This window comes from Scomber scombrus, chromosome 23, assembly GCF_963691925.1.
Source record: "Scomber scombrus chromosome 23, fScoSco1.1, whole genome shotgun sequence".
Lineage (NCBI taxonomy): Eukaryota > Metazoa > Chordata > Actinopteri > Scombriformes > Scombridae > Scomber > Scomber scombrus.
The window spans coordinates 10,030,680-10,048,257 of record NC_084992.1 but is presented as its reverse complement, the minus strand read 5'-3'; the positions used below and the strand labels follow the sequence as shown (position 1 = coordinate 10,048,257).

The following is a 17,578-nucleotide window of genomic DNA, read 5'->3' as shown; positions in this document are numbered from 1 at the left end:
CATTCAAGATATGAGTTCATAATGATGAAAATGTGCAAAATTATCAACGCAACAGCAAAAAGTTTCTGGTATTCATCTTCGTTTATTAAATCCACCTTGATGAAAACATAACATACAAAGAAAAAGTTCAGGGGAAGTTTGTCGGGAGCAAAATCTAGTCATATAAAACTGAGTTAAAAGTGGTCATTAGGTTTTTTTTAAGATGATATTTCAACCAGTTGTTCAGACAGTTGATACAGACACCGATAGACTATGTCACCAACATGAGTGGAATAAATCACATCCCATCAGGGGGATTGAAGACCTGATTCTATATAAACTGGAATTTCTCAAGCATGTACATAGGGTTACAGCGGGACTGTGGTTTATACAACGAGGGTGTGTGAGTGTGTGTGGATGGTCGGTGGGAATTTAAGATCTCAAAGTTTCCACTTTCTCGATCAGCTGTTGTAGGTTGGCGCCAGAGAACTCGGCCACCTGGAGAAAAAAAAGAAGCATAAAAGCATGTTAAAATGATGCTATGAAATGATGATGCCTTTATAGTCGGTGGGGTGAAAAGTGATCATCATATTAGAAAATGTCAGACAAATTCCCAAAGCTTACCTTCTCTCCGTTCTTGTAAAAGTGGAATGTGGGCATGCATTTAATGTCGCAGTGTGAACTCACATCCTAGGAAAAAAAAGAAAAAGAACAGTCAGATGGGCTCTGTCGGTGGAGATAATGTGCATGAGCCAAAAACAGACAAATGCATGTGTAAAAGAAACAAAATGTGAGCTATTAAAAAAGGTAAACAAGGCAACAAGTTCTTTACTGGGCAAAAAGGTGACTTAAAATAAAGGAGAAAAAAAAGGAGAAAAGTATCTCAGGTATGCGGTAGACTAACTTAAACATTTTACATGTGAGCATATTTGAATGCTGCCAGGCTGCGCGTGTTTCAGATACTCCATCACCATCATCACCACCACAAGGCTGAACCAAATAACTCATCTTAACTAGTTCCTGTTTTGCATACAAAACATACCAACCGGTGAGTTTTTCTAACCACAAATATGCAAATAGCAGTGACGGTACAGCACAAGTAACAGGGTTTATAATAGGTAGATTTAGATTATCTAGAACATGTTGCTGAACTCAACAAGGTCTGCAATACTGACTGATGTTTAAAGAAAAAAGAAAAAAAGTCACCCAATCAGGGTTTTATACAGCAGAATTATTATTATCAATGCTATATGGTGGATATCTCTATAGGCATGTTTCTTGCACTGCTCAGGAAGCCTAATCCAATTTATCTGGGTCACAATAACTTTAAGATTGTGAGCAAGAGATCAAGGGAATCAAAGGTTAATAGATCGAATACTACCTGGAGTTTGGCCAAAAGCGGAATTACCGCTCATATGTAAACACGGCCGTTATGTCACACTGTGTGTTGGAGGGTTTACCACATGTGGTGAAAATAAACCAACATGAAGGCAAATTCTTCTACCAGCAGCTATAATCCATCTTTAACAATGCTGTTAATGTTTAATGCTCACACGCTGTTCTGCTTTTTTACATTCCAGGTTTAAATACTGAACGAATTATTCAAGCAAAGTTTGTGCTTGTTACACTACGTCGTAACAATGAGGAGGAAACATTTTGCACTTGGGTCACATGAGTCACATGGATTTCATGAATAGTCTGCATTGCTTTGAGAATTAATGGTATGGTATGGTATAGCCCCGCCCCCCCACCTCCCCCTCGTCTACACACAAGGCTTTATACAAGATGGGAAACTTACAGAAGTGCTCTTTTAACCTCAATGTGGTGAACACAAAATAAATAAAAGTGTATATCTGATATTTAGAGTGAAGAAAACTGAGCAGCGGCTTTGCAGATAAATTGTTTTTTTTTACCTGAGCGTCATCCACGTCCACCTTCAGGAAAACCACGTTCTTGTTCTCGGGTTTTTCCGACAGTTTCTGCAAGAAAGGGGATCAGTGAGCATTGAGGAGATATAAAGGATGTACATGATGTCTGCTGTGCTTATGATAGTGAGTATAAATTGATGCATTCCTGTTCGTTATTTAAAATGTGAAAAGAAAATTAACATCTGCATTTTATGGACTAGAAACTTTTAGCAGAGGCTGCAACTAAATACAAACTTCCATCTCTCATATCTGCAGACTTATGAAAGTGACCAGGACTTGTCTTAAACTGAGTACAGTTTAGAAAGGATTACTTTGTGCCCGCCATCTAGTCTTGTGTTTTCCCCTTCCTTCACAGAAATGCATGCCACAGATTACAAAAAAGTCTTACTTTGCTCATGTAACAGTGTTCCTTTTTCTATCCAATTTCAAAAACCATTCAGCTATGAGTCTGAAAAGTAAATTATCCACTTACTACAAATTCTGGTCCAATCTGTTTGCAGGGTCCGCACCATGTGGCTGTGAAGTCCACCACCACCAGCTTGTCTCCAGCCTCCTTCAGGATGGACTTGAACTCATCCTAAAGAGGGGGGGGGGGGGGGGGGGGAGAAAAAAGAAAAAGAGAAAGAGATGGTGTCAGTAACTTGATTTTGATCTAGCAGTCAAATCATTATCCAATCTGAACTCAGTTATAGCATCTTATAATTGGAAATGCAGTTAGTTTATTAGTCTCTTCAAAGTTCAAACACTTTGGCTTTTGTTTGCTCTGTTTTTGTGTGTGACACACACAGGATGAGTGTGCTCCTGAAAGGAGGAAGCACCACCTTCTCTTTCTGTTTCTAACTTTTTTTTTTAAGGTGGATTTTTCCAGTAAGTGCTGCTAATGCTGCAGTCAGGTCACATCGGAGAAATCATAGTTACAAACTGATTCTTCTCCAATAAATACACACTTAATGTCAATTAATGAGGAGGTAAGTGAAATTCAAGCAGATATTGGTCATCGATCTAATGTATGTATATATGTAATTTTTTTAATGCACCATTTTTAAACCCTGACATGAGCAACTGTTATTGTCCAACCCTCTTTAGTTTTCCGATGACGTTATCAGTAACTTCAATCACTTCTCAGACAATTTTTTAAAAATAGACTTTCATGTGATGCCATATTTTAAATGGTTTTTAAAAAAATTGAATTTGATCATTATTTTTGAGTATTCTGCTTTAATGTTGTGTCTACAAGCACTGTGGAAACTCTTAATTATTGTAAAAATAAACAAAACATGCCAATTTTCCTTTTCATGTGCCATGAACGCAGCATAAGCACAGAGGGTGTTGGCTGAAAGGTAGACTTTTCTTTTTTTATACGCAATCACACATGTTCGGTTTATTGCATCAAAAGATACTATAACAACTGCACTTAATAATAATATTAATAATAACAATAACAATAATAAAAATACTTCTAAAAAATAAATTATTTTCTTTTCTTTCATACACTATCCGACTTGCTACTTAACTTGTTTTATTTAATCATACATGCATCTTTCTGGAGTAAAGTTTTAGTATTATAAGGTTTTTTTTCCCCTTTATTGTAGTAGTAGTAGTAGAAACGAAGAGTAGTCCATTCCTGTGCGGCTGGGGCCTGCTGTCATTATGCAACCTTGTTGATGTTAGCTCCAAGTTGTTTCCACCATGCAGCATACAATACAAAACACTTTCACACCTAATAATGATACGTTAACATAATTTAATTAATGAGGCAGTCCCACATTAAGCATGTCTATAGCAGCTACCCACATGCGGCTACAAAAAGAAGGCAAAGTCCACTCCACACATGGTATGGGCGGCTGACATTATGTGGCTAATTAGAAGTTTTACTCTTAAGTTTTATGTTAAGATTATCGTGTTTTTGATGTACAGGTAGTCTACACGTATTAAAGAAGCTGTAAATTACTAGAAAACAAAGCCATAGTAGTGTTTGAATGGGTCAAGAGAGCGAGGGAGGAAAAACAGGCGCGTAACCAAACAAGCCACAAGGTGTTATGTAGAAGTTGGTTCCCCCTGTCAATGCGTGCCCCCCTTCTCCAATATAACCCCGATTAGAAGTCATCTGATGTGCACCCACAACCGTAACACAATCAATCAGCTTAACCATAACCATAAACTGACTCCAACTGCGGATGTGGTGCTTTGAGGAATACGATTTTGAACACAAGGGCACACCATTCGAAGGGTGACAGATTTCGCCATTACACCATGTCGTTTCTTCAGACAGCAGCAGTAACTCTTACCAGCGGCCAACAAATGGCGGCTTCTAAAAACAGTAGACGGTGACAGCAGCTATAATAAACAAGTTAAAACTCACCAGATCTTGCACTTCGTGAACCATGGTGACTAGAGGGATTGGGTTTGCTGTAGACGACGAGCGGCGGATTTCGGGAATGCCGTGTACTGAATAGGACACACCACACTTATTATACTGCGTCAAGCTCCACGGGACCACAGCGGAAGTCGTTGTATGGTGCTTTAAAAATAAAAGCGTTTTCACTTTTTGTGCAAATTGATAGGTAATATGAAATTGAATGTGTGCTGCTGTGTCTGTAAAAATGCACTTTACCATTATTGTATTCTGTAAAGATTGCACATACCTTACTTAAAAATTGCGAACGTGTCCTTTAGGTATCAGTGTTCCACAGTAAGGACGTTTATTTTGAAGAATGTCCCGGAAGTTGTATTCTTTCTGTCAGTTTGATGTCCATTTGTTTTCCATCCAGCCACCAAACTAGATTGGATCAATTTAAACACATTTTAAAAGCATGTTTTGTGTCGGTTAATCCACAGTTTTGCATGTTTTTGAAATCAATTGCATCAATCAGCAGTCAACACAGAGAGATAAGGTTTATACACCGATACTTATCCCATGATGAAATAGCTGTTTACTAGTATTTGCACGACCGCTTGCAATTTGTCATTATGCAGTTTATCTGTCTCGTAAACAGTGGAGTATCTGTTCATTCATTAACATACAGGGGAACAGAGATTAGACAGTTATTCAAGTCACAATGACTTGACAGAATTGGATTTACCGTACATGACGTAGCTCCCGTACGTAACCTCCGTCATTACGTCATCACTCTAGTTTTTTCTGTTCCCCTCAGTTTGCTTATTTCCTTGTTGTTTATTGTTTTCATCTATTCTGCTCTGATTTGCCCTTAACTTAAAGATGTAATGTATATGTTTTATTGACGTTGTTAAACACAAAATAGATTATTTAATGTTGCAGCGAAATTCATGAAAATGGATTAAGTAATCTTCCTTAGTCATACATTTCAAGAATCAAACTTCCAGATACTAGGATTAAAAGATTACTCAGTTTTAATAGTAAATCTTGATCATTTTTGATGTAGAGGCATGAACATTTGTTAACCATACAAAATCCTGAAATAATCTCACTGTGGCCCAGATGGGTGGGGTGCCCTGCCCTCCAAAACACCCAACCCAAAACCAGTAAATGACACGTCTTAGCCTTTCCTGCACTCAATATATACTTGAAAGAAAAAGCTTAAATATTAACATAGACCTGTAATCATTTTATATCCCAATTATGTCCCTCTAAGACTGGCATAATGGTTTAATTCCCAGACTCAAAAATATAAAGTAATACTTATAAAGTTATATATTTGTTAATTTTCTTAGGTTTTTCCCCCTCACATCGCAATAACATTATTTTGATCCTTGAGCATCAAACTATGTACTACCCAGAGTGTTTCTGCTGCAAAGTGCTGTTTTGGCCTCTGCTCAATGCCCCCATATGCCTTTTAAAAGAAATCAATTTCCTGTAAATTACGCAGACTACAGACTACAGGCTACTTGCTTCCTCTGAAACCACTGAACTGATGCTCTCATCACCACCATATGAAATTCAAATCAGCCTACAAATAGTCTATTTCCTGATCAAACAAAGAGCTCCACTTGGCAGCAGGAGGCTAACAGCGCCTGCTCTATTATCTAGTTTCAACTCATTCATGGATTAAAAGGAGGACGTATCTTCAATGGTTTTTTTTCCTTTACCTCAGGCCTCAAGTGCAGGAAATGTATATATCAGATTAATGCTGTAAAGACACTCAGTCTGCAGTATGAAGTCCAACACAAGTGAAAGACAACAAACAAGATAGAAAAAAGACAAAAAAAAACTTTATTACTAATAGAAAAACTCCCACATAATACAAAGCACATGAATACTTGTGTTACAGTTACAGTTAATAATGTATGAAAGTATCAGCAGCAGAGCCACACCTCTTATCTGGATACTCACTAGCAAAACACACTTGGTGTAATCCTTGTACACTCAAATATGATTTTTTTTTTTTGGAAATAGTCAGTCGTATTTTGTCTTCATTTTTAATCCACCAGCAGAATTAATCAGTTTCACACAAGCTATACAAATCATCTAAATTTTGAAAATGAATGATTTTTCTGAAATAATGCTAAAAAATGTTACTACATTTTTGCACTTTGTGATTTAATAGCTAGACTGGAGCATAGTCACTTTATTGCTATTTGCAGCTACGATTACTTTTCACTGTGATTAAAATAAATAACTAATAAGCTAGATGGTCATCATGCTGGTTAGTAGTAGGCATCTGTTGCTTTGTCCTTCATGTATAAAGTCTGTGATTAATGCGTTAGTTAATAATAATACTGATCGTTTTGAATTCGTCCTGTGTTCCAAATCACACTGCGATGATAGCCTTGCCGATGTTTTCTCCCTTCAGCAACCCCATGAAACCAGCTGGCATGTTTTCAAAGCCTTTTGTGGTGTGCTCCCGACACTGCAGTTTGCCCTGCAGATGCAACCAAAAAACAAAAAAAACCAACATTGAACATAAAGAACAGAGTAAAGTAGGACATCCCTGAGGAAAGCCCTACTTAAGTATTAAATCTTCAGCAAAAACATGACCAATAATTTAGGCATCTAACATGACTGTTTTCCATCACTAACCTCTTTAACCCATCCAATCAGCCTCTTGAGGGTCTCAGGGTGCTTATGCTCCCACCTGCTCTGCATGAAGCCCTCCATCTTCAGCTGCTTGAAGATCATGGTGAACTGGGGGTACGGGCCTGATGGAGCAAGATAGTGGAAGAAAAAAAATTAAGTAGCTTTTAAGGACATTTTAAGCAAGCTACTTCTGTTAAGGTAAAGGTTTCTCTGTATGTCTCTTCCAGCATGACAATGTCGCCCTCTAGTGAAAAATACATAAAATTACACACGTGAAGTTGGAAAAGGTTGAGTAACTTGTCACCACAGATCAAGTAAAAAGCAGAAAGATTTACTTCCAACCTTTTTAAATGGACTAAACTGAAAGCAGCAGGACTACTGATGTAAAAAAAAAAAAAGATGTAAGAAAGAAGCTGTGTACCAGTTTGGGGTGTGGTGTCATTGTACGTTGAAATACTTCCACAAACAGCAATTCTTCCAAAGTTCTTCATCTGCTGTAAGGCAACAGTCGAGAAAGGGCCTCCCACCTGCAATCAAAGTGTCAGTTAAGTGTTTTAAGAGTTTTATCTGTTTACCCTACACCTGGCTTAAATTTTCAAAGGGGGAAAAGGGTTAGGGTTAGGGTTTCCTAGGACCCTAGGAAAATATATGAAATTGGGGAGAAAAAAAGAGCACAATAACCAAACAAAGACATTTTTCAAGCTTTGACCTACACTGCTTACATTTTCAAAGAAGCAGTCGTATCCCTCTGGAGAAGCTTTCTTCAGCGTCTCCTCCAGGGAACCAATAGTTTTGTAGTTGAAGGCCTCATCAAAACCCAGCTCTTTGAGGAAAGCCACCTTCGCATCAGACCCAGCTGAACCCACCACCTTACAGCCCTTGATCTTGGCAATCTGACCCACCACAGAGCCCACTGCTCCTGCTGCCGCATTTACCAGCAGAGTCTCACCTGCCTTGAGTCCCAGGACTTCCTCTATCCCATACACAGCTGTCAGTCTGCAGAGAACAAGAAAAAATCAAATTCAACTTGCACAAGGAAGCATGTTTTAACTCCAGTCCCACAGAGGAGCCCCTCTGACCTTCATAATATAAACTCTTTGTAATTGTTTCCAGAAAGCTTATCGGTGCTCATTAGGTGACTTCAGGTCAACAGCAGGACAAAGCATCTGGAGCCTTATCTGTTTATTTTCTCAAAGAGAGAAGTCTTTAAACAAATAGCTGAGAACAAAACTCCCTATTCCTTGTCTAAAAAATTAGCAGGAAGCAGCAACAGTTTTTACAGATTAGGAGCTTTAACTCACATTTACTCAGTAGAGGTTTACTCTACTGAGTACATTTTTGTCTTTACATAGATAATTATTCACACATGGGACTAGCTCACACTAGTTTTCTACTTTCGGCGAGCAGTTGTTTTTTTGTTTTTTTTCACAGCTCATTTCCTGAATCTCCTGTTATGTTGAGCTGTTTTGTTTGAACTAGATCTTTTTCAGTCAGACTGCAGTGAATTTATTTTGTCCTGATGATTCAGCTCAGGTGGCTTCATGTCCAACCAATTCTTGTAAATGTTGACGTTACTTTATTTATGCGAAAATGTGTTTATACTTCTGGAATCCAGCTGCTGGATATACATTTTCACCTTCTCAGACTACCCATACAGGCAGGGTAACATCTGCCTTACCCCGGCATGCCGATTGTACCCAGTGCGAGGGACAGCGAGACGTCTTGAGGCCACTCAGGCATGACGGGAATTAGATCTGTGCCATCACAGACTGTGTGGGTTCTCCAGCCACAACGACCAACGACATGGCTTCCCACAGGAAATGCTGGGTTCTTACTTTGGATCACTCTACAGAAAACAAAATATGTGATGACAGAAAAAAAGAAAAAGGTTTTTCAAACAAAAGCATTTGACACTGTTGATCATGCTCTACAGATGCAATGTGACTTATGTTTTGGTAATGTATCCTCATACACAACAATGTGTGGACTTGAAAAATAATTGATCTGTATTTATACCCAGTATGAGGTTCAATACTGGGTCCTATCTTATTCAGAATGTATATGAACAATATTACATCCTTTATAAGAAACTGTAAAGTGGATGATACAGTTCTTTATTGCACTCAAGCCTTTGACAAATTGCAAGACGCATTTTTTAATTTGTGTCCCTGAATGGACACAGTATTGAGAGGGTCTTGAAGTTTAACTATCTTGGTAGCTGGCTGGATCAGAAAGATACTTTTAAATTTTACAATGACACACTTGTCAGCAAGCTGTGACAAAAATGTGGATGTTTGTACAGTAACAACGCAAATTTTTCTATATTTAGTAGGAAGCGGATAATTGAATCTGTCTTCTTGTCTGTTTTGGTTTTGATTATGGTGATGTTATCAATAGAAACGCCCTTTGCCTCCACTGTTACACCCCTCTGCCCTAAGGCTTATTACCAGTAATAGTTATTTCACACATGATTGCCTCTTGTCTGAAAAGGACGTGCGGGTGTCTCATGTGACAGGCCTAATGGCTCCTTGCCATCATATATCACTTCCTTGTTGAAATGGTGCTACTGTCATCACACAACCCGTTCAAGTGACCGGCCAATGCTCAAGTTCACATTGCGACATACATTGAAACTTGACACAATTGTACCTGTAGCATTTAGCTGTGCTCTGTTATTGTTAATTTTTTGTGTGTAATTATTCTGTTTTGTACACTCGACATCACTTTAAAAGAGAGCAAACCCTCAATGATCTTTATGCTTAAATAAACATTGAATGAATTTTTAAAAACGAGTTACAGTTAGAAGCAATCACGTGTTTTACATTCAGTTCATGGAATCACTGCAGGCTTAAACCATATATATAGTAGAGCATACACTCATAACTCAAGATTCTCACTCTGAAGTTTGTATTTATGTGTTTTAGATCTGTAATGGTCCCCTTGACAACTGTATGATTTCAAACCATGTGGAAGATGAGTTTGGTTCACCGCAAAGTGAAGAAAACACAAACATGTGGATTTGTGAAAGAGAAATTTGAGGTTCTTTGGAAAGTTTGTTAATGTTTATCAGCGAAAACATTCCGGCTGAAACATTTGTGTCTGAACTCTTGGCCAAAAACGTTTCAATTGTCTGTTTTCATTCATGAGTCACTGTGAATCAAAGGCTGCGGTGATTAACAACAGATGTAGGCTGAGTTCTGTTTCAGTAAACACCTGGTATGCAATGTACATCATGACATATAAAGACATGTCTCTGTGTCTGTGTGTGTGTGTGTGTGTGTGTGTTTTTCTTACTTGGCCACTTGAGTTCCAATCATCACGTCACCTTCTTTCATGCGAACTGCGCTGAACGGCCTAGTGAAACATTACAATACATTAAATATGTATTTTTGATTAACAAATGATTGTCATTTTAAAGAGTCTTCTCTGTAATAACTCAGAATATTTTTTTGCATGATCCTGCTTTTTACCTCATGTATGGGTCAATGCTGAGAAACACAGCTTCCAAAAGCACCTCTGAAACACAAAGAGGCACCTGTGTGTACATTAAATGACCAAAGCTTTTAATGTCTGTATGTGACTCAGTTGAGTAAATACTGACTCATATTTAAAGGTGCTTGGTGATTAATAATTAACACTAAATGAAGGCAAACAAAAAGCATGCCCAACCCAGATCTTACCTCCATCTTTGGGCTCGGGGAGCTCCTCCACCTTCAGCTCAAAGTTGCTTTCCTTTGGGAAGCCTTCAAAGTGTTTGGTCAGGATCCATGTCTTTGCTTGGACCATGATTTTTGTGTTGTTTGGGGCAGCTGTGAGAGACAGAGCAGTTTACTATCAAACAGATGGAGACACATGATGCAGCAACACCTGAGCAAAATATAAGACTTGTTAGATTTGTTATCAAGTTGCTGGTGTGATTTCAGGGGGAAGTGAAAACATTAAGTGGTTATAACTACATTCTTACATTGACAGTAATTTAAGTGGAATGCAATTAACAATGCATGCACACACATACACACGCATACAAAAACACGCAGAAGCAAGTCGGACATTTTTTTCAGACTGCAAAGCTTAAACACATTAATGAATGATGTCTTTCTGCAAAAACAAAGCAATTAAAACGTTACTGTTCGTATTAAAGTTACAAGAATAATAATAAGAAACAAAAGAAAGTAAGAGCTGGATTAAAAGGTAAAAGCCAAAAAGTGAGAAGTGAATATCCTGCTGTGGACTGACTCCTGTTTCGCTGCTGCTCCTACCCCTTTAAAATAGCACTTCACTTATTCATTTTAGCATGTTATGTCACTCACAGCCCCGATTAGCCTTTTTTCTTTTTAAAAATCCACATGACTTACCAGTTCACAAAGAAACGGTAGAAGTGGTGAACTCACTACGTGAGGACGGGATATCTTTAGCGGCGGTGTTATAGCAGCGTGGGAGGAGAGAGGGCGGGAGACGAGGGTCGGTGCTTAAATCTGATTGGACGACGATTAGGCGCAGCCCTCTACGTATGACGCAGGATGTTACGTTATCCCTGACTGCCGGTGTACGGCAATTATGAAAATTTGGCGGGCAGCTAACTGGCGAGGACGCTTTGCTAACAACATCGAGTCTGTGAGAAAACTTTACAAGATAAGGAGAGACACTTCACCAGTTTGGATTTATTGGTAAGATAATAACACCACATACCTTACTTTCGACACACTACTACTACTGTACTGTAGTTAATGTTAACTTTAGTGAGCCAGTTGTCAGGTATCTGTATGCTAAATAGTACTATGTTGGGATACATTCACCAGATGACCGAGGATAGTAGTTTCACTTCCTTTGTCAGCTCTATTAGACCTTAGTTGTTATTAATGCATCGTTTTTTTGCCAACAAAGTGAGAGCTGATCTAACATCGAGGGTAGAACGATAGTGGATTTTTGGGGCCCATGCCAATACAGACACTAAGGAGTAAATGTAAAGTTTTTATATATAAACATACTTTTTTGTATGCAATTGTGACTTAAAAACACTAGTGACAAAGATGTAATGAAGGCCATGATAATTTACCATTTACCATTTATTGTATAAAATGACATCAGTGCACTGAAACAGTAAACTTCACTGGGAATTTAAAACTTATAATTAGATGTAATAACTAACTAATTATAACTAAATAACAAAAAAAATACATAACAAAAAAACCCCATGTACGTATATATTAAACTTGAATTAAGAAAAAGTATCAAATATACATAAAATGCTGCCTATATAACTTATGGGACACATACACCAGTACCGAAATATCTGTCATAGGTCAATATCAACTGACTAATATATCAATCAACTGAAGTGAAACTCTTGATGAAGATTCAGAGGTGTCTGGTTAGTTGTTGCAACGTTTTCTTACTCCTAGTTGACCTATAATTAACATTAAACTATATTTTGTTTGGGATTTTGTCAGACTTATGGATCCTACTGAATATATCATAACATAGTGACATCGTTAGCTTTGAAGGATGGGTTCACATTTTATCAAGTCTATCTTAAAACAACAGTTAGGTGCCCAGATGAACAATGAAACAGGTTTGTCTTGCTGTTATTATTCCTTCTGTTTATACTTGCTATTATAAGATGTTTTCTTAATGCACTTACAATGTAAGTGAAAGGGGACAAAATCCAAAGGGTTTCTTCTGTGCGACATGTATTTAAAAGTGTATTTGAAGCTAATAGGAAGCTTCAAATTAGTTAGATATCCTCAATCATTACAGTCTTTTTATGTCAAAGTCTCTTTTGTTACTATACTTCCACCACAGCTCAACAAAGAAACACAAAGAGGGAATTTGATACTAAAAAGACTGTAAATGTGGCAGATATCCATTTGATATGACTCACTCAGACTGCTGAAGCCTCATATGCTTCAGATAAACTTAAAAATGCATTTTTGCACAAAATGAACGTATGGACACACCGTGGATCTTGGACTCCCGTCACTTAAGAGCTCTTACATCTGGAGCAAACCACAAATAGAGCATATGTAGATAAACTTTCAGACTGCTGATTAGACAAATGGTGCAGATAAACCTGGGACATTACTTGTCTTAGGAGGTCAGGATTATGTTTTTTATGTTCTTATGTCTTCACCAAATCCTCTTTAATCCACATTGTGTTGCTGTATGACTGACTAGCACAGTAACAAGGGGGGGACACCCAGTGCAGAATCAACCATGTTAGACGGTGGCCAGTTTGTGGAGGCCCTGGGCCGTCTCGGTTATCCTGATGCGTCGTCACTGGAGGCCTCCAAGTTTGACTGGCTGTTTGACTGCGCTCCGGAAAACCTTCACTTTTTGCGTTTTGTCTGTCGGACGCTCAATCGGAGCAATGTCTTGACTGTGGAGGAGGCACGTGCGTTTCGGGAGCTACGCAAGTCCGGCAAACCAATCCTGGATGAAGCAGCCTTGGGCGAGGTGCTTAAAACCATTGGACCTTCAGATGGGAGCAGCGCAAACATCTTGGGGCCCACCTCCTCTTCTTCTTCATCTTCCATGTTTGCAGCAGGGGAAGATGTGAGCATAGAGGATTTGGAGGCAGAGCTTCAGGCACTACGTAAAGAGAAAGAGCTGAAGCAGCGACGGTATAACAGGTTGCAGGTTGTGGCCACCTCCCGTGCAGATGTTGACTTGCGACTCGCTGCGGAGCTGGAGAGCTCTGCATGTAAACTACAGGAGTCCAATGCTTCAATTGGAGCTGAGAATGCTGACGCCAACAATCTTTTACAAAACCTAACAGATGAGGTGAGCAAACTTGCTTCCTATCTCCCTGCTCGACCAGGAGCTAATAAAAAAGAAAAAGGAGAAACCTTGGTCCTGTCAAACCCTTCTGTCCACAAAAAGCCCTCTGTCCTCCTCTCTCAGCTGCCCTTGGATCCCTACCTTCATCAAGAGGAGCTCAACACAAAAACACTCACTGCCTTCACTCAGAAACATTTCTTTCAGGGCATCTCTGACATTGTTGAAACTTCGTGCTCTGAACGCTTCCAAGTCCTGGACCTCAGCTCTTGTGAAGTTGAAGAGGAAGGAGAAAATGAACGAGAGGGGCAAAAGAGGGAGAAGCTGGTTGTGGAATGCAAGAGGACAGAGATGGCAAGACTCCAGTGGGCTCATATTGTAGCCCAGCATCAACTGATGCAGGCCACAGCAGAGGAAAAGAGTGTCAAAGCTGGACTGGACTGGCTCTCTGAGAAGTCCTCTCATACTAAGGTAAAGCAGACACACATTAGTATTATTTATATTTAATGGTAACTGCTCTGACTTCCTCTCTCAAGCTCTCTTTCTTATACTTCTCATTACTCTACCAGAGCATTTCCACATCCTCCTCTCTTCATGTGCGCGAGGTCGTTTCCAGGAAGGAGTTGGAAGCAGTGGAGGCTGAGCTGGACGCTCTGCTCCATGGACCAGTACCAGCTGCCCTTAGAGAGTCAGCCAGGCTACTTAATGTGCCAGTGGTGAGGGGAGACCTGGCTCTGCAGCTAGCCAGGCAGGACTACTACACAACTAGACAGAATCAGGTTAGTTGGTATCACATATATATCACATATTTCAACTTGTTTGTTTTTGTGGATAAACTGTTTGTAACATTTTGAGTTTAGTTATTTTTGCATTTTCTCGCTCACAGACAGGTAAGACATCAGGTTCAGATAGATTTGCCTTTGTCCTCTTGGTCAGGTTACTGAATCCATCTAACTAAACAACACAAACTAAAACAGTTTAGTAAAATTAACTTAAATCTTTCCACCCAGGTACGTGATTACCTACTCCGCCAGAAGGCATCGTTTGACCTGCTCCTCTTGGCCCAGGAGATTGAGTTAAGGAGGTGGAAGACGTGTCTGAAGCAGCTCGGAGAATTAAACAGCAGACTGGTAAAGGAAGGTGAAGGAACATCACTCAGGATTGAGGCCCTGGCACATCCTGACCTGGCAATCAACTCAAGGCCCAACCCTATCATCAGCTGCAAGGATGCAGCCTTCAGCAGGTAAAGAGACTTGAGCTGTGTGCACTACACGCCTGGCGACACCATTTGCAGATAATATATGATGCGAGAAAGTTTCATTTTCCTTAACCCTCACATACTGTTTGGGGTCAAATTTGACCAATTTTTTTCATTTGTAAGCAGTAAATATTTTTTAATTTTGGCCTGAAATTGTGTAGCTAGAGTATTTGACCCACATTTATTCAAAAAATCAAAAAAAAAAATACTGTTGCATTTATTCACATTTCATATAATTCATGTTTTTCTCCATAAATGAAAAGTGTAAAAACTGAATAATAAACTCTCTCAGCTCTCTGAAAGCTTCATTATATATAAATCTCGCTATTTACCTGAGTTTCAGAGTCAAAAGTGTTTTAAGCTTTTCCTGAAATAATTTTTTTCTCCACTATGTCAGCATTTTGGAAGCACTTGTTTTACATAACGTTCTTTGCTCGTATTCATTTAGATAATGAATTATTCATCCATCCAAGTCAAAGAAAGGGCAGAATGTAATCTAGTACCATTTACTCATTCACAGTATAGTGTATCTGCCTCATTTGTGGTATGGGAATGTTCTCAGACCTGAACCAGGATTATTCTCGCATCTCTCCACTGCAATATTGTGATGCTATGTTAGCAGCTTTTTGTCTATGACGTTGTATATCTATGTCTAAATGCAGGGTGTCTTAATTTGGAGTCTATTTATTATCAATCCTTTCCTCAGACTGCTCCAGATCCTCGACCATGATTCAGACCAAGGTAGATCGGAGCCTTTTCGCACATATGAAGCGTTGGACCAAGCTGCTTGTGTCCTCGCAAGCAACCTCCAGGTGACCCAAGATGCGCTGGCTGGAGCTGGCCGTGAACAGCTCTACACAACAGCTCGTCTTCATGGCGACTGCGAGGCGCTCCACATGGCCATGTACACAGAGTTACAACAGCTGGTCTTAGGTCCACAGGTATGTCCAACTGCCATCACTGACCAGGAGTTGCTCTGCCCCAATGCACAGGTGGGTTTGTTTCCTTTTTATTCTATTCAGTCGTTTTGGTCAACCATAAAAAGTGTATTTAAGAAGCAATCCTTAATGTGAGTCTATTGAATTTTAAATTACTAGTCACTGTTGGTGAGGGAAGCTGGTAGCACAATTTTTTCTCATACTTCATATAGTGACACAGGTGTTGAGTGTAAAAGCACTGCATGAAAAATAAGAAGAAACTGCTTTAATGTATGACATAAGCTTTAATTTCAGTTTCAGTGATGTGTGTATTTGTCTGACCCTGCCAACTTGCCTGATAATATATTTCTTATATCAGCATCTTAACAGTTTTGGGTGAACAGCTAAATAAAAAGTGTAGTGTTTCTTTAAAATGTCTAGAAGGAGCAGCTGCTGTTTTTAATGTCAGGGTCGAGTTGGCAGTGTCGACTAATAAACTGTCATTATATGCATACTTTTATAAGCCAGCCAATAGGAATCATTTATGCATGTATGTGCCTGTAAGTCTCTCTGTGTAGAGTTGTATTCATGAGCACACAGTAACTTGACACCACATGAAACACAAAACGTATGTGTTGTTTATTTATCACATTTCATTATAGCTAAACTCTATGTACTTCACATTAAAGTGCATACAGTAAACAGGCTCCCTCTTGGGATTAGATGCTCAAATGGGATTTTGAAGCAAGGAGCAACTTGATGATGCATTTACATAAACAATGAAACATGAATATAATGATAAATAATTGAACATAGTGAAAACATATTGATGCCCTCCATTATAAGATAATGCTGACAGAAACATTTTAGTGTATTCATTTGTAAATTCACGTATTATATAATGTGCTATGTTTTAATATTTAATCACCATGAAGTGATAAAGTTCTTCATCCATTTCTCATCTTTGCCCTTCTGTCTTCACAGGAGCTGACGGCAAAGCTTATGGAAGCAGACTCTAAGCTGCAGAGTTTGCAGCATGTACTGCATGAAATCATGGGGGACGTTAAAACCAAGCGCGCTCAGCTGGAACGCAGCGCCCTCCTCAGACGGGAGAGGGAATTGTACATCTATTTCCACTTGGATGCCCGACTACTGCAGAAAGTAGTTGAAGACCTGGAGAGGAAAATGGCCACAAAGGGAGGGCAGCAGTAGTCAGAGCTGTCAGAATGAAGGACGAGTGCTCATAGCCAGCCCAACTGCAACCTTCAGTTTCCGTGTTAAGGGAGTCGTCCTGTGTTATTAAAGCTTGAAGAGATGCCAGGCTGATAATAAATTCACTCTGCACCTGGCATGGCTTAATTAGTAAACCTTTTCTGCTGACACCACAAAATATGAACCTGCTCAAACTCTGGACCTTTTACTTGAAGTTGGAGAGGAAGAGTCTTAATTCACTCAACGTGGGGAGAACACTCATTCTGGGAAAAAATCTTGGTTGCATAAGAGTTCTGCTGATTATATAATAATTGGGATTTATTAGTGTGTTGATTTCAAACATTTTGTTTTAATATGAGACTAACTGTAATTTAATGTCTTGTTCCGTCTTGTGATATCAAATTTATTGTTTCCGTTTTCACTGAGATCTAATAAATAAAGCACACATGTTGTCTGTTATGCAGGATTAGTTGTTAAAGTTGCATTATTTATTATTTCATTATTATTAATTAAG

The 17,578-nt window shown here is 39.0% G+C and overlaps 3 protein-coding genes across 3 annotated transcripts; 1 reads left to right on the top strand and 2 right to left on the bottom strand.

The window, feature by feature from the left end:
- Positions 1–62: 62 nt before the first annotated feature.
- On the bottom strand, positions 63–4,395 carry txn (thioredoxin). Its single transcript, XM_062445114.1, has 5 exons — positions 4,270–4,395; positions 2,380–2,484; positions 1,893–1,958; positions 604–669; positions 63–477 (listed from the first exon to the last, which is right to left on the bottom strand). Exons 1-5 carry the CDS (start codon positions 4,291–4,293, stop codon positions 412–414), a joined length of 327 nt encoding a protein of 108 aa, XP_062301098.1. The 5' UTR covers positions 4,294–4,395; the 3' UTR covers positions 63–411.
- A 1,730-nt stretch (positions 4,396–6,125) lies between these two features.
- On the bottom strand, positions 6,126–11,337 carry LOC134005789 (prostaglandin reductase 1-like). The gene is made up of 9 exons (XM_062444784.1): positions 11,259–11,337; positions 10,584–10,712; positions 10,374–10,419; positions 10,198–10,257; positions 8,582–8,749; positions 7,626–7,899; positions 7,325–7,430; positions 6,907–7,025; positions 6,126–6,748 (listed from the first exon to the last, which is right to left on the bottom strand). Exons 2-9 carry the CDS (start codon positions 10,687–10,689, stop codon positions 6,638–6,640), a joined length of 990 nt encoding a protein of 329 aa, XP_062300768.1. The 5' UTR covers positions 10,690–10,712; positions 11,259–11,337; the 3' UTR covers positions 6,126–6,637.
- Positions 11,338–13,116: 1,779 nt separating this feature from the next.
- Positions 13,117–17,514, top strand: haus3 (HAUS augmin-like complex, subunit 3). The gene is made up of 5 exons (XM_062445015.1): positions 13,117–14,148; positions 14,247–14,456; positions 14,688–14,920; positions 15,642–15,927; positions 16,837–17,514. The coding sequence occupies exons 1-5, from the start codon at positions 13,117–13,119 to the stop codon at positions 17,062–17,064; spliced, it is 1,989 nt and encodes a 662-aa protein (XP_062300999.1). The 3' UTR covers positions 17,065–17,514.
- The last annotated feature ends 64 nt before the right edge of the window (positions 17,515–17,578 follow it).

Coding starts and splice junctions, on each gene's coding strand:
- txn (XM_062445114.1), bottom strand. CDS start 4,293: ATGGTTCACGAAGTGCAAGATCTG. Junction 2,485..4,269: donor TTCACGAAGTGCAAGATCTG/GTGAGTTTTAAC, acceptor CCCCCTCTTTAG/GATGAGTTCAAGTCCATCCT. Junction 670..1,892: donor TGGACGTGGATGACGCTCAG/GTAAAAAAAAAC, acceptor TTTTTTTCCTAG/GATGTGAGTTCACACTGCGA.
- haus3 (XM_062445015.1), top strand. CDS start 13,117: ATGTTAGACGGTGGCCAGTTTGTGGAGGCCCTGGGCCGTCTCGGTTAT. Junction 14,149..14,246: donor AGAAGTCCTCTCATACTAAG/GTAAAGCAGACA, acceptor TTACTCTACCAG/AGCATTTCCACATCCTCCTC. Junction 14,457..14,687: donor ACACAACTAGACAGAATCAG/GTTAGTTGGTAT, acceptor CTTTCCACCCAG/GTACGTGATTACCTACTCCG.
- LOC134005789 (XM_062444784.1), bottom strand. CDS start 10,689: ATGGTCCAAGCAAAGACATGGATCCTGACCAAACACTTTGAAGGCTTC. Junction 10,420..10,583: donor CCCCGAGCCCAAAGATGGAG/GTAAGATCTGGG, acceptor TTTGTGTTTCAG/AGGTGCTTTTGGAAGCTGTG. Junction 7,026..7,324: donor TGACACCACACCCCAAACTG/GTACACAGCTTC, acceptor TTGCTCCATCAG/GCCCGTACCCCCAGTTCACC.